Source organism: Hypanus sabinus, chromosome 3, assembly GCF_030144855.1.
Source record: "Hypanus sabinus isolate sHypSab1 chromosome 3, sHypSab1.hap1, whole genome shotgun sequence".
Taxonomy (NCBI): domain Eukaryota; kingdom Metazoa; phylum Chordata; class Chondrichthyes; order Myliobatiformes; family Dasyatidae; genus Hypanus; species Hypanus sabinus.
The window spans coordinates 166,851,027-166,863,999 of record NC_082708.1 but is presented as its reverse complement, the minus strand read 5'-3'; the positions used below and the strand labels follow the sequence as shown (position 1 = coordinate 166,863,999).

Sequence of the window (12,973 nt, the reverse complement as noted above, 5' to 3'; positions counted from 1 at the left end):
AATGATGAATGCCTCCTTTTTGAAGCATCACCTTTGAAGGCATCCTGGATGCTGGGGAAGGCTGGTGACCATGATAGAGCTGGCTCCGACCTTGTGCAATGACCGCTCCATACCAGACATGATGCGACCAATTTGAATGCTTTCCACAGTACATCTGTAGAAATTTGTGGTTGTCTTTGGTGACATACCAATTCTCCTCAAACTCCTAAGAAATATAGCTGCTGTCATGTCTCCTCAACAGATGAAGCTATGAGAAGGGGCAGTCTACATCTATGAGGAATATGTTTTTTATGTCTCTCCTCTTGCTGAGTGATACCTCTGTCTCTTTATTAGAGACAAAGAGAAACAGCACCTGTGGTGCGTCAAATTATCAGCTGAATGATTAGTTCTTGTATTTCAGATCATGGTCTTTCGTGGGAACTTTGCAACTGTTTGCTTGGTGGGTAGAGGGTGCTCATGCTTTTTTGGTGAAATGTGAGGTGACGGTCAGGTCGCTGCTCTGCTGCTACTTGCAGCATGAGGGAGAAGGGGGCTTTGGGGTTTTAATGTCTTTACTGTCACTCATTCTTTGGGGCACTGTTTTTGTGATTGTCTGTGAAGGAAAAGAATTTCAAGTTGTCTATTGTATAGATTCTCTGATACTAAACTGAACTATTAAATGGAACTATTGAGCAAATTAAAGTCAATAAACCCAGGATAGTGCCTCAGAGATGCTGATAACCAGGAATTTGAAACTGCTCACCTTTTCTACTTTTGATCCCTCAGCGAGGACCGGTTTGCATTTCCTCAACTTCCCTTTCCTGAAGTTTACAATCAATTCCTTGGTCTTAATGATGTTCTCACTCTCATTCTTTTCCATGTGAAATATTTAAGGTGGTAGAAATTTGTCCCCAAAACTACAATGCAACACAGTTGCAGCAATGCACAGTGTCTGAAATTGTGCCAGCGTAATGGCATCAGCACCAGACTTCAGCAAAGGCTCCCTGGTTCAAATCCAGCTGGCTCCCTTGCACGCTTTCCACCTGTGCAGGGTTGAGCGTCGAGCTAGCAATTCGATCTCATAAAAATAAGAAAGCCTGCTTAAAAAAAATGCCGTCACAACGGCATCCTGATGACTCCATCCAGAGTTAAGGGCTTTTTTCTCTCTTCTGAAATTGAGTTGCATTGATAATAATAGATGTTTCAGAATTCCTATTTCATGACCCATGCTTGATGCAATTCAGGGTACAGCCAGTATCTGCCCAATAAACAGACCAAATTAAAATTAAAGCAAACAGAAGTGTGGAGTGTAAAAAATATTTCCAGCAGTGCCAAAAAAGCACAAAAAAGCAGACTGAAATAAATGAGCAATATCCTAAAAGCAAAATTCATAGGGTACACTACATAGCCTGTGAAAAGAGCCAACTGATTTACGCAACTTCTTCAGGATGATCTGGTGTTAAACATAATCATTTGTATTTCTTGATAACAAATCTGTAGACTCTGATCTCCCTCCAATTTTTTTCCTGCATACATAAAGAGCAAAATGTAGTTTTTCAGTATGAACATTTTTTAAAATATACATCTGCAACCAAAGTATTCCCAATTAAAACTGCTAGTTGCATGACTGAGAATTGGAGCAAACCACCAGCAAACACTCAAAAAATAACAAACCATAGATTTAACACCAACTCACTACAAGTCCAAGACTTAGTGAGTGACAGATGGTGCCACATCTGTCATACAGTTTCATATGGGATCTAATGGCAATGTCCAGTCTTGCTGGGATTTCCTGTATGGTGGGGGGGGGGGGGAAGAATAGAGAAATGGAGGCAAGACACAATGGAAAATTGGGAGAATAAAAATATACTCAAAAGGGGCTGGTTGCTGGCCTCCAGATTAGAAAATTTTTGAGAATTATTTTTAAAATCTTTCATGGCAGGTGTTTTTTTTAAACTAAGTTTTGAATAGACTTAAATGCCTCCTAATACCTAAAACACGTTAGTACAAATTTAGTACAGCTAAGCAATACCTTGACCAGCTTGCACTAAAAAGGGTACTCTGATTATGCTTCTTATAAAAATTGAACGTGCAATTTTAATTTAGGTTTCTGTTGCTAATTCTTGCTACTTTCAATGCTATGTGTCTGTGATGCTGCTGCAAGTTTTCCCTATGGCACCTGTGCATATGTGTACATGTGTGTCTAACAAGGAATTCAACTTTGATGTTGACCTTGAGAGTCACAACGCAAGCCTCTGAAGAAATAGTTGGAGCATTTGCAAGGCTAGAAAATGCCTCTCTATAAAAACAAGTACAATATGAAATTAACAAACAATTTGTTACTTAAACTAAGTGGTGCCATTTTCTTCAAAATGGTCTAATAGAAGCCAACACGAGGATTTAGGCAAGGCAATGTTGAAATAGTTCAGATGAAGACATGCCAATGACAGGACTGTGAAAATGAGCACTTTCTTCAAGCATAAAGAAACAGGAACATTTTTTAAGCAGCCCAAATGAATGGACTGATAAGTGCAAACAAGCCAAAAATTGACTTACTTCGAAGTGCTTGCTAGAGGGACTTGACGTGAAAGAATATGATCTTTGCCAGGAGCGTCATCACAGGCAGGCAATCACGTGCAGTGCAAATGCAACCAGCTTAAACTCTGCACAGCTAACAAAAATAAAAGGAACCAAATCCCACAGTACTTAGGCAAAGGATAACTTCAGACAGAATAGTAGTACAAAGTGGCTTGACAAGCCGTTGCATTTCCAAAAGCACTTTTACAAATTAACAAATCCAATTTTTTTTTGGGATAAAGACAACCATTCTGATTGCAATTCATGAAGTTATCAGAATGCAAAACTTCATTAAGCCGACCAGATTACAGAAATAGCTTTCCAGAACAATCTTGTACCAGGAAGAAATTTCAGCTGGAAGCCAAGCAGAAACAGTGCAGTAAATAAAAGATGTATTATTGAGTAAATGGGCACTGAATGCTAGAAACATCAAAACAAAGTTCAAAGTAAATATATGTCAGCATATACAACCTTGACATTCATTTTCTTGCAGATGTACTTAATAAATCTATAACAATCAATGAAGCACACTAACTTGGGTGTTCAATCAGTGTACAAATAACAAACTACGAATACAAAAAATAAGCAATAAATATTGAGAACATGAGATGAAGAGTACTTGAAGTGATCCCATAGCTTGTGGGGACATTTCAATGATGGGGCAAGTGAAGTTGAGTGAAGTCATCCTCTTTGGTCCAAGAGTCAGATAGTGCAGAAGTAATAACTGTTCCTGAAGCTGATGGTGAATCCTGATGCTCTTGTACCACCTTCCTGATGACAGCAGCAAGAGAGCATGTCCTGGGTGGCGCGGGTCCCCAATGATGGATGCTACTTTCCTGTGACGATACTCCATGTGGATGTGCCCAATGGTGGGGAGGGCTTTACCCATGTTGGTCTTTTTGTCTGATTTTCCTTTGGTGTTTCCATACCAGGCTGCTTGTCAAAGTTTTAGATGTCATGTCGAATCTTAGCCATCTCCTAAAGAAGTAGAGGCATTGCTGTGCTTTCTGCGTAATTACACTAGCATGCTGGGCTTAGGGCAGGTCCTCCAAAATAATAACACTGGTAAGTTTAAAGCTACTGCCTCTCTCCATCTCTGAGGAGGACTGGCTCATGGACTTCTTGTTTCTTCCTCCAAGCTGCTTCTGACCTGTTCGGCACATTGGGGTCATGCTACTTCCCAGAACAATCTCTATCCCTTTTACTTTTGAATCATCTACAGAGGAACCACCTTAATTCCAGTGAATAATCATGTCATACTACCTCATCTTATCAGCATTCAATCAGACCTATCGCTAGATCAACTGCAGTTTATACTGTGGTGATAAGTGCAAAATGCTGACAGACAGCCTTGTAGGCAAATCTCAACATCACATTTATCACTGTTCAATGTGATCCCAAATCTTTCTGGAAATCAATGGTCACCTCTGTATCCAATTCCAAATCAATTTAATTAAGACAAAGACATTTCAGTGTGACTCTTCCTATCCACATACCCGGTTGGCCTCTTATTCCCACTTTGCTTGATACCTCAATTACTCCCACATTTCAGTCCAAGATAAGACTTGCTGATCCTCCAAGTTAAAAATTTATTATGGTCTGATAACTAAACATGAAGTCAAGTCTCAGCATGACGACTTGAAGTCAAGTCACTTTTCATTGTCATTTCAACCACAATTGCTGGTATAGTACACAGTAAAAACCAAACAACTTTTTTCAGGACCATGGTGCTACATGAAACAATACAAAAACTACACTAAACTATGTAAAACAACACAAACTACACCAGACTACAGATCCACCCAGGATTGCATGAAGTGTACATGCAGGCATTACAATAAATAATAAACAATAGGTACAGTAGAGGGCAGTAAGTTGGTGTCAGTCCAGGCTCTGGGTATTGAAGATTCTGATGGCTTAGGGGAAAAAACTGTTACATCGTCTGGTTGCAAGAGCCCGAATGCTTCAGTGCCTTTTCCCAAATGGCGGGAGGGAGAAGAGTTTGTATTAGGGGTGTGTAGGGTCCTTCATAATGCTGTTTACTTTGCAGATGCAGCATGAGGTATAAATGTCTGTAATGGCAGGAAGAGAGACCCCAATGATCTACTCAGCTGACCTCACTTATCCACTGCAGGGTCTTGCGATCCGAGATGGCGCAATTTCCAAACCAGGCAGTGATGCAGCTGCTCCTGACTTGTACATAGAATAGGTCAGACCCTTCTACCTACGATGTTGTGCTCACCTTTTAACCTACTCCAAGATCAAACTAACCCTTCCCTCCTACATAGGTACATGATTGATAGAAAAATGGAATGCTATTCCATTTTCTTGAATGTTCCCAATATATCTACCTCCAACAACACCCTGGTAGAGCATTCCAACATACGCAACACAAAAAAAACATTCCTGACATCCTATTCTTACATCCAATCACTATAAAATTATAACCCCTCATATTAGCCATTTCCATCACTGGGAGTGAAGTCACTGGCTATGCCTCTTATACACATCTTTCAAGTTAGTTCTCATCTTCCTTTGGTCCAAAGAGAAAGACCCAATTCACTCTACCCGTCCTCACAAGACATGCTAATTCAAATAGAATCCTGGTAAATTTCTTATGTACCCTCTCTAAAGCTTCCACATCTTTCCTATAATGAGACAACCGGAACTGAGCACAATATTCCAAGTATGGTCTAACCAAGGTTCAACTCAAGTTTTGTAGAGCTGCAATATTATCTCATGTCATATTGTTTACCAAACAATATTCAATTATTTCAGCAATGTATTAATGTTATATTGGTTGCTTTAATTGTGTTCTGCATTGATTGTAAAAATTAATTTCTCATTTAATAAGACTTCAGATAGTCCTTAAATTTTATACTTTGCCTTTGCAAAATTATAGGAAAATTGCACATTAAGGAATACCCAATTCTGTTACTATTATCAGAAGTAGCATAAATGTTGTCTTTCCATAATCAAAATTAAAACAGAGACTTTGTTCCAATGTCAACCTCAATTTTGAAATTGCACTGAAGTGAATTTCTGCATTTTATTCTTTTAAAAATAAAGACACAAACAAATCAAATTCTAAGCATTTGATGTTAGCAATTACAATAGCCTTCCAATTCTCCACTGTTATTCAAAAATAAATTTTCAAAACTGCACTTTTCTTAATAACTACAACCACAAAAAGTTCTTCAGCTCAGATAAACTGGTAAACCAAAATGCTTCTCTTAACACTGGTGCCTTGTTCAGAAATATTTTGCAATTTATCACTCAATTTTTATTCTGCAACTAATTTACCCAGTGTGGGTCCTGTCCAGATATTGACAGATGTTGTACCAATCCTATTATTTCCTCATCTGTAGAAGCTCAAACACCACTTTTTCATAAAAACAATGTCTATGACTTCAACCTCCCATCCACCAACTTACTCTCCCCCCCCCCCAACTCATCTTCCTTTCCAGTTCTGATGAAAAGTCTCAACCCCAAATGTCAACTCTTTATTCTTCTCCACAGATGCCGAGGAGCATTCAGGGGAGTAGATTTGGGACAGCGATGAGAAGGAACTGCTTTTCGCAGAGGGTGGTGCATGTATAGAATTCTCTGCCAAATGAAACAGCAGAAGCTACCGTAGTAAAAGGCAGGTAGGTGGATAACAGTCCATGGCCAGATCAGCCATGATTTTATTGAATGGTGGAGCAGGCTTGACACCTACTACTTCTTATGTTCTGCTAACAACTTATAGTAATTAAAAATTTGCAGCCATACACTGCACACTCCCAGCAGATGATTCAAAATAAAACCAGTCATCCTCTTGTACTTACTGGTGGCAATTTAAGACCTCTTCCAAACTGATCTTGTTATTCATCAAATAGATCTACTACACTTTTACAGCAGACTTCACCACATTTTTTTAATCAATTACTACCACTCATCCTCTGAAATAAAAGATCTCCTCTTTTGTTTCATCTCCCCTCCCACTTTGTTTTCCACTCGATGTGGCTTCTTTCTAACTTTTCCCAGTTCTGGATAAATTTCATCACAAAACTTTAAATGTTTCATTGTTCAAATGTTGCCTGATCCACTTCCAGTATGTTTCTTTTCAATTTACAGTATATCAAGTAACAAACACTGTACACAAATCTCATGAGATAATGATTCCTATATAAAAAAAAATTTTTTACACACATACATTATCAATGGTCACCACAACCAAACTGGAAAAAAAACACAAGATTTCACTCTCAAGTAAAAACCACCTTCAGTTTCAAAAACATGTAAGGCAATCCTTCCATTTCCCCACTCTGCCCCACATTCTGCAATATATCAAGTTTGACTCAGATATATTCATAAGTATTTAATTCAGAAGCCTCTTGAAGGATGTTACGATATTCTAAGGTACACCAATTTCCTAGTCAGTCACATAAAAACATGTCTAGCAAGTTCAAGAATATGCAAGTTCAAAGTTGGAACGAAATACTCAGTTTATTACACCAACTACTAAGGTGCTTAGCAACAATATTTCAACTATTCCCTTTCTACCATGTAAAACAAAAACCAGAACAAGTTCTGTTGTCAGAAAGACCAACAATCTTGTTACAACTATCAAAAGACTACACATCACTGACATGATCTGACAATAATTTTTTTTTTTACAGAGGATTTTTTTTAAAATGGTTTTGCATAGATCAGAGGAAACTTGAGACTAAGCTGATGGACAATGGACAGAAACAGAAGAACTGGTGTTGAACAATAACTAAACCTTTATTACAAAGTGTTAAGTTAGATGCATGAAAGAATGATGCACAAGCAGGCTATGATTTCGATTGTATCTGGAAAATCACATACACAAATCTAATCAGAAATATAAATGTACACATAAATTCTACCCTGCAACCCCACGGAAAAGCCTAATCAAAGTATCAAAAAAAAAATCCAAATCCACCACGAATTAACATAAATGCACGATGAATTAATCTAAATGTGTACACAGAACCATAACAGCGTTCCATATATTGCTCAAGATAAGTAAATATTTATTTTGAAACCCTTTAGTTGCTCTGCTTCTGCTCGTCATGGAGGATCGTTTATTTAACAGACATCAGGCAAATTTTCATTCAAGGAAATCTCAGAAAGGATTAAAATGCTTTATAGGCAGTTAACCAAAATATAGAAACTACAATAGTTTAACTTAATTTGAAAAAATATCTTGAAGGTCGTCTTCAGTATTTGAAAAACTGGAAATACACATCAAAAATCCAGCAGATTGCATAGAAATAAAGCTTTGATTTTTCAATGTTAAAATATCCCCCAAAAGGTTGGAATTGACGTATTTCAGCAAGAGGCTGTCTGACGTAAAAAAAATCTGTAATAAACTTGTACTGAACAAGACTTTGTACTGCATCGAAGTCAGCCAAGTTATACACAGGGAAGCACTCAGTTACAGCATCCCCAGACCTCCAGGCACAAAATACATCTCAACAGATGAAACTACGAGAAGGGGCAGTATTCATCCACGAGGAAATAAAAGTCAGGCAGTCTGATTACAATACGCTTATGTGCTTGAACTTACAGATTCCCTACCCCCACACCCCTCCAGAAATACACAAGTTTCCTGGCATGTGTTTATTAAAAATACAACCCAGCCCCTTCACCCTCTTATTTGATACACTGCAGAACCACACACTAAGCGATCAGGAGCAACCCCACCCAAACCTTGCCAAAGAATTAAATAAATCCACCCATCTGCAAATCAGTGCGCAAACAGCTCCATTCTCCACCCCGCAATAACCTCACCCCCCACCCCACCCACCCAGCCCCCTCAAAAGCTGCCGGTCCTTGGCGACTACCTTGACCCGAGGATAAAAGAAATGAAATGAAGAGCCAAACCTTGCATCCCCCACCTTCACTTTGTACCAGAATTTGCTTGAGCTTGTAAAAAAATATGCTGCGAAAAAAAACAGGCCCCGAACCCAATCAATGTATACGATAGCTTGAGAGGGACCAATCAGGAGGAGCTGTGGTTGGAGACCGGCCAACCATATCATAGCTCATTACTCAGTCAGACAACTGCCGGCTCAGGGAGAGGCTGGGGGAGGGGAAGGACAAAATACACGGAGATAACGCCTCCAGAGCCGGCTGCAGGGCTCGAAATCGGACCCAGCAACGGGTGCCCGCAAGCCAGGGAAAACCGGCCGTCCAAATAACGCCGAAGGGCTACTTATCAATGCAGCAGATCAGAAACAGCTGCAAAGAAAATATTAACCCTTGCAGTGCAAAATGTGTCTGTGCCGCAGCGCCGATCAAAATACACAGCTCCGTGAAATTGCAGTCAGGTACTCCAGGCTCCCATCAAAGTGTCATGTTTACGTTGTTTTATATCAACATAAGACTCGTTAAGTTTTACACCTGTAAATTTCATTTCATGTTTACAAGCGTTTGGCAACTCTTTTAATATTCACGACTCTGTATTTATAACAAGAAAATTTTACCCAAACGTCGAATTTATTTTCTATTTAATCATTCTGAATTACAGTATATCAGAAAACAAACATGACTGAAATATTAGTTATCAGCATTTACACTCAAATATATCAATCAAACTCCACTTGATTCTGGATAATTATCAAAGCTGACTTTTTAAGTGTTGATAACAAAATTATCTGGAATTTTTAAAAATTATTGTTTCACAGTATTGACAATGTAATTTGGAAGGCTGTAAGGTCTTTTAGGCACCTTTTTGTAAAACTTTCAAATAATGAGATGACTAAATACATTGAAACTCACTAGTATTGGTATTAATATAAATCAGATAGTCTTTTTCCCAAAAAATGATGTGAAATATTCTACCATGCATTTCTTCCATACTTCCAAAAATAATTATAGCCCATGTGTAGAATAAACTTGAATATAAGAGTGGTGGGACAAATAAGTAATCATCACATTATTCAAGGTCCTCAATATTTTCTGTATTTCTTTCTTTTTCAGAAAGTATTGGATCATGCACAGGGATCATTAAGTTTTGTAACTTCGAAACATTTCGTAAGAAAAACACAGAAGCTGGGATACGGGTCTACAACTTTTCTTTAGTAAGGTGCTCACATATGACATGGTGGCGTAATGCCATATGCCATTCACATACTTATTATATAATGAGTTATGTAAACAAAGAATGCTTAATCAAACAATATATTTATTACAATAAACAATATTTATTACAAAAATAGCAAACACATTACATTTCTATTCCTCCCTGTGTAGCTACAAACTCCGATCAATATAGAATGCATTTCAACACAAATATGTAACAGAACTAAAGATTTAATCTCTATGAAGGATTTCTTACTCTTGCGGGATAATGTCCTTCCTGACAAGGGGAGGTCAATCTGTTTGGCAGGTGAGAACCGCGGCTGTGAAACTATTTCAGGTTCCAGGGCCTCCTCTGGGGTGATTGTAGGAGTTGACTTTGAGACTGTAGAAGGTGGTTCTGACAGCTCTGGATACCTTCCTTTTCTAACAATTGACTCTACCAGGGAAATGCAGGCCATTCCCAGGGATAGAGTGGCATTGCTCTTGGCATCTTCTGGATGTGTTGGCATCCCAAGCAGTGCATGGCAAGCTGCATAATCTGCTGATTTATCCCGGGCCACCAGACAAGGCTTCAAGGCAACACTTTCATTTTGACCGTGCCTAGATGTCCAGCAAGTATCTCCTCCAACGCTTCAGCTCTCAGCTTGGATGATACAACAACTCTCAATCCCCGTCAAGGGCAAGTTCATCCCAGTGCTGGTAAAAATGGGGGAACTGGAATTTTTCTTGCACATTCCAGCCATTTTGGGTTGCCATGTAGACCTGAGACAGAGTGGGGTTTTTCCCTTTGGATCATCTCTGACTTTTGATTTGCATTAGGGAGAATACGTCAAGAGGATTGTCCTCTTTTGTAATTTTTTCCTTTTCCAAGAGTAAATGGGGCATTCCATCAGCATTTCCATGATTAGTAGTCCACTTGTTTTTGATCTTGTAATTGTGTCCTCCAAGAAACGAAGCCATTCATGCTGCTGCAGTTATGGGACAACCTCCTGTGGGTTGAAAATGAACACCACTGGTTGATGATCAGTAATGAAGATAAACTCTCTCCTATACAAGTACCGGTTGAAAACCAGACTCAAGACCTCTCTGTGAATCTCTGCATAATTTTTCTCTGCAGTGGACAGGGAATGTGATGCAAAGGCTGTGGGGCATACACTTACGTCACTCATAACAGGAGACATGACCACACCTATACCATAAGGCGAGAAATCACTAAAAGCTTCATTGGACAATATGAATTATAATGTGCGAGTACAGTGTCTGAAAGCACCATTTATTTTGCCTTTCAGTAACCCACTTCACTCTGTTTTTTCCTTCCTTGATCTGTAGTAATGAATTCAAGAGGTGGAGCACATTAGCTAGGTTTGGCAGGAACCTGTTATAGCAGTTGACAAATCCTAAAAAGGACCACAACTCTGACACATCCTTTGGGCTTAGAACATCAACCATTTGCACAGCACAATGTGCATAAATGTTATGACCACAATAAGTGAGGCTTGGTTTAAAGAAGTCACACTTGTTGCGTTGTGCTCTGAGCCCATAATCTAAAAATCTTTTTAACACTGTCTTGAGATTTTGGAGATGTTCCTTGTCATCTTCACTAGTAACAATGATGTCGTGCAGGTAATACTGATGTTATGCAGGTAAATGCCTGGACAGTCTTTCAGCACCTGGTCCATATCTTTCTGCAGGTGCAGACACTATTCCAAAAATAAGCCTATTATAGCGATGAAGCCCTTTCTGAGTGTTTATGGGAGAAACACTTTGGACTCTTCATCCACCTCCATCTCTAGGTAGATCTCAGTGGTTCACTTTGCTTAAGTCTTTATCTCCAGAAAGTTTTGCAAAGATATCATCTATCCTGGGAAGAGAGTATTGATCTACTTTCAGTACTGGGTTAATGGTGACTTAAAATCACCACAGATCCTGACAGACCCATCCTTCTTAGCTACTGGGACCACTAACGTTACCCATGGGCTCCACTCAACCATAGAAAGGATTCCTTCAGCCTCCACATGATCTAGCTCACTGACTGTTTTAACACGAACGGTATAAGGAACCGGATGGGCTTTCAAAAATTTGGGTGTGGAATTTTTATTTAACATTATTTTACACTTAATATGTTTTCCAACACTATCATTTTACACTACTGTGGCAACATCTAGTACCTTTCATAATTTGCTTTCAGTTGATGATTGCACGGATGTGGCATACAAATGGTGGATGGATCTCCAATCAAGTAGTAGTTGTCTCAGCCACTCATGGCCCCACAATGTTGGGTCTCATGTTTTTTCACATACAAGCCCAATGTGGCCTCTTGGTTTTATTTTAGAGTTACGAATGCCATTCCCACGATATATGTTCTCAGTTGGCCATGTGCAGGCTTCAGTTGAGTGTCTTTGAAATGCTGTTCAAACTTATTTTGTGGAATGACTGAAACAGCTGAACTAATGTCCAATTCCATTATAATTAATTTGCTGTTCACTTCTGGTGTAAGCATATTGCTTGTCCTGCTGAATGGTCTCGCCCTAAAACGTCGACTGTACTTTTTTTCCATAGATGCTGCCTGGCATCAGCATTTTGTGTGTGTTGCTTGGATTTCCAGCATGTGCAGGTTTTCTCTTGTTTTTGCTTGTCTCCTATTAGTTTTCACATAGTAAATATTAGGCTACTCTGTCCTGTGTCACTCATCATCAGATTTTTCTTCAGCAACATGCAGATTAGTGCTCTTTCTGAAACTGCAACTTGACTTGTTATGTTTTTCATTTCCCTGTGCAGTCCGTTTATTTTTGTCTGTCCGACATGCACCTTGTATGTGTCCTACGTTGTTGCATTTTCATGCAAAATGCTGGTGGAACACAGCAGGCCAGGCAGCATCTATAGGGAGAAATGCTGTCAACGTTTTGGGCCGAGATCCTTCGTCAGGACTAACTGAAAGGAAAGATAGTAAGAGATTTGAAAGTAGGAGGGGAAAATGTGAAATGATAGGAGAAGACCAGAGGGGGTGGGGTGAAGCTGAGAGCCAGAAAGGTGATTGGCAAAAGGGATACAGAGCTAGAGAAGTGAAAGGATCATGGGACGGGAGGCCTGGGGAGAAAGGAAGGGGGAGGGGAGCACCAGAGGGAGATGGAGAACAGGCAGAGTGATGGGCAGAAAGAGAAACAAAAAGGAGTGGGGAAAAAAGCTAAATATATCAGGGATGGAGTAAGAAGGGGAGGAGGGGCATTAACGGAAATCAATCTTCATGCCATCAGGTTGGAAGCTACCCAGCCGATATATAAGGTGTTGTTCCTCCAACCTGAGCGTGGCTTCATCTTGACCGTAG

The 12,973-nt window shown here is 39.4% G+C and overlaps 1 protein-coding gene across 4 annotated transcripts in view; it reads right to left on the bottom strand.

Annotated features, from left to right (window-relative positions):
* The window catches only part of ctbp1 (C-terminal binding protein 1), a 200,039-nt gene extending 191,418 nt beyond the window's left edge, over nt 1–8,621 (bottom strand). Inside the window, exon 1 of one of the 4 annotated variants that reach the window (XM_059965601.1) lies at nt 8,449–8,621. In XM_059965601.1, coding sequence (XP_059821584.1) covers nt 8,449–8,606 — 158 coding nt within the window. In that variant the 5' untranslated portion in view covers nt 8,607–8,621. The remainder of the gene's footprint in view (nt 1–8,448) is intronic. The other 3 variants (XM_059965607.1, XM_059965603.1, XM_059965605.1) reach the window with 3 other exon arrangements.
* Nucleotides 8,622–12,973: the final 4,352 nt, after the last annotated feature.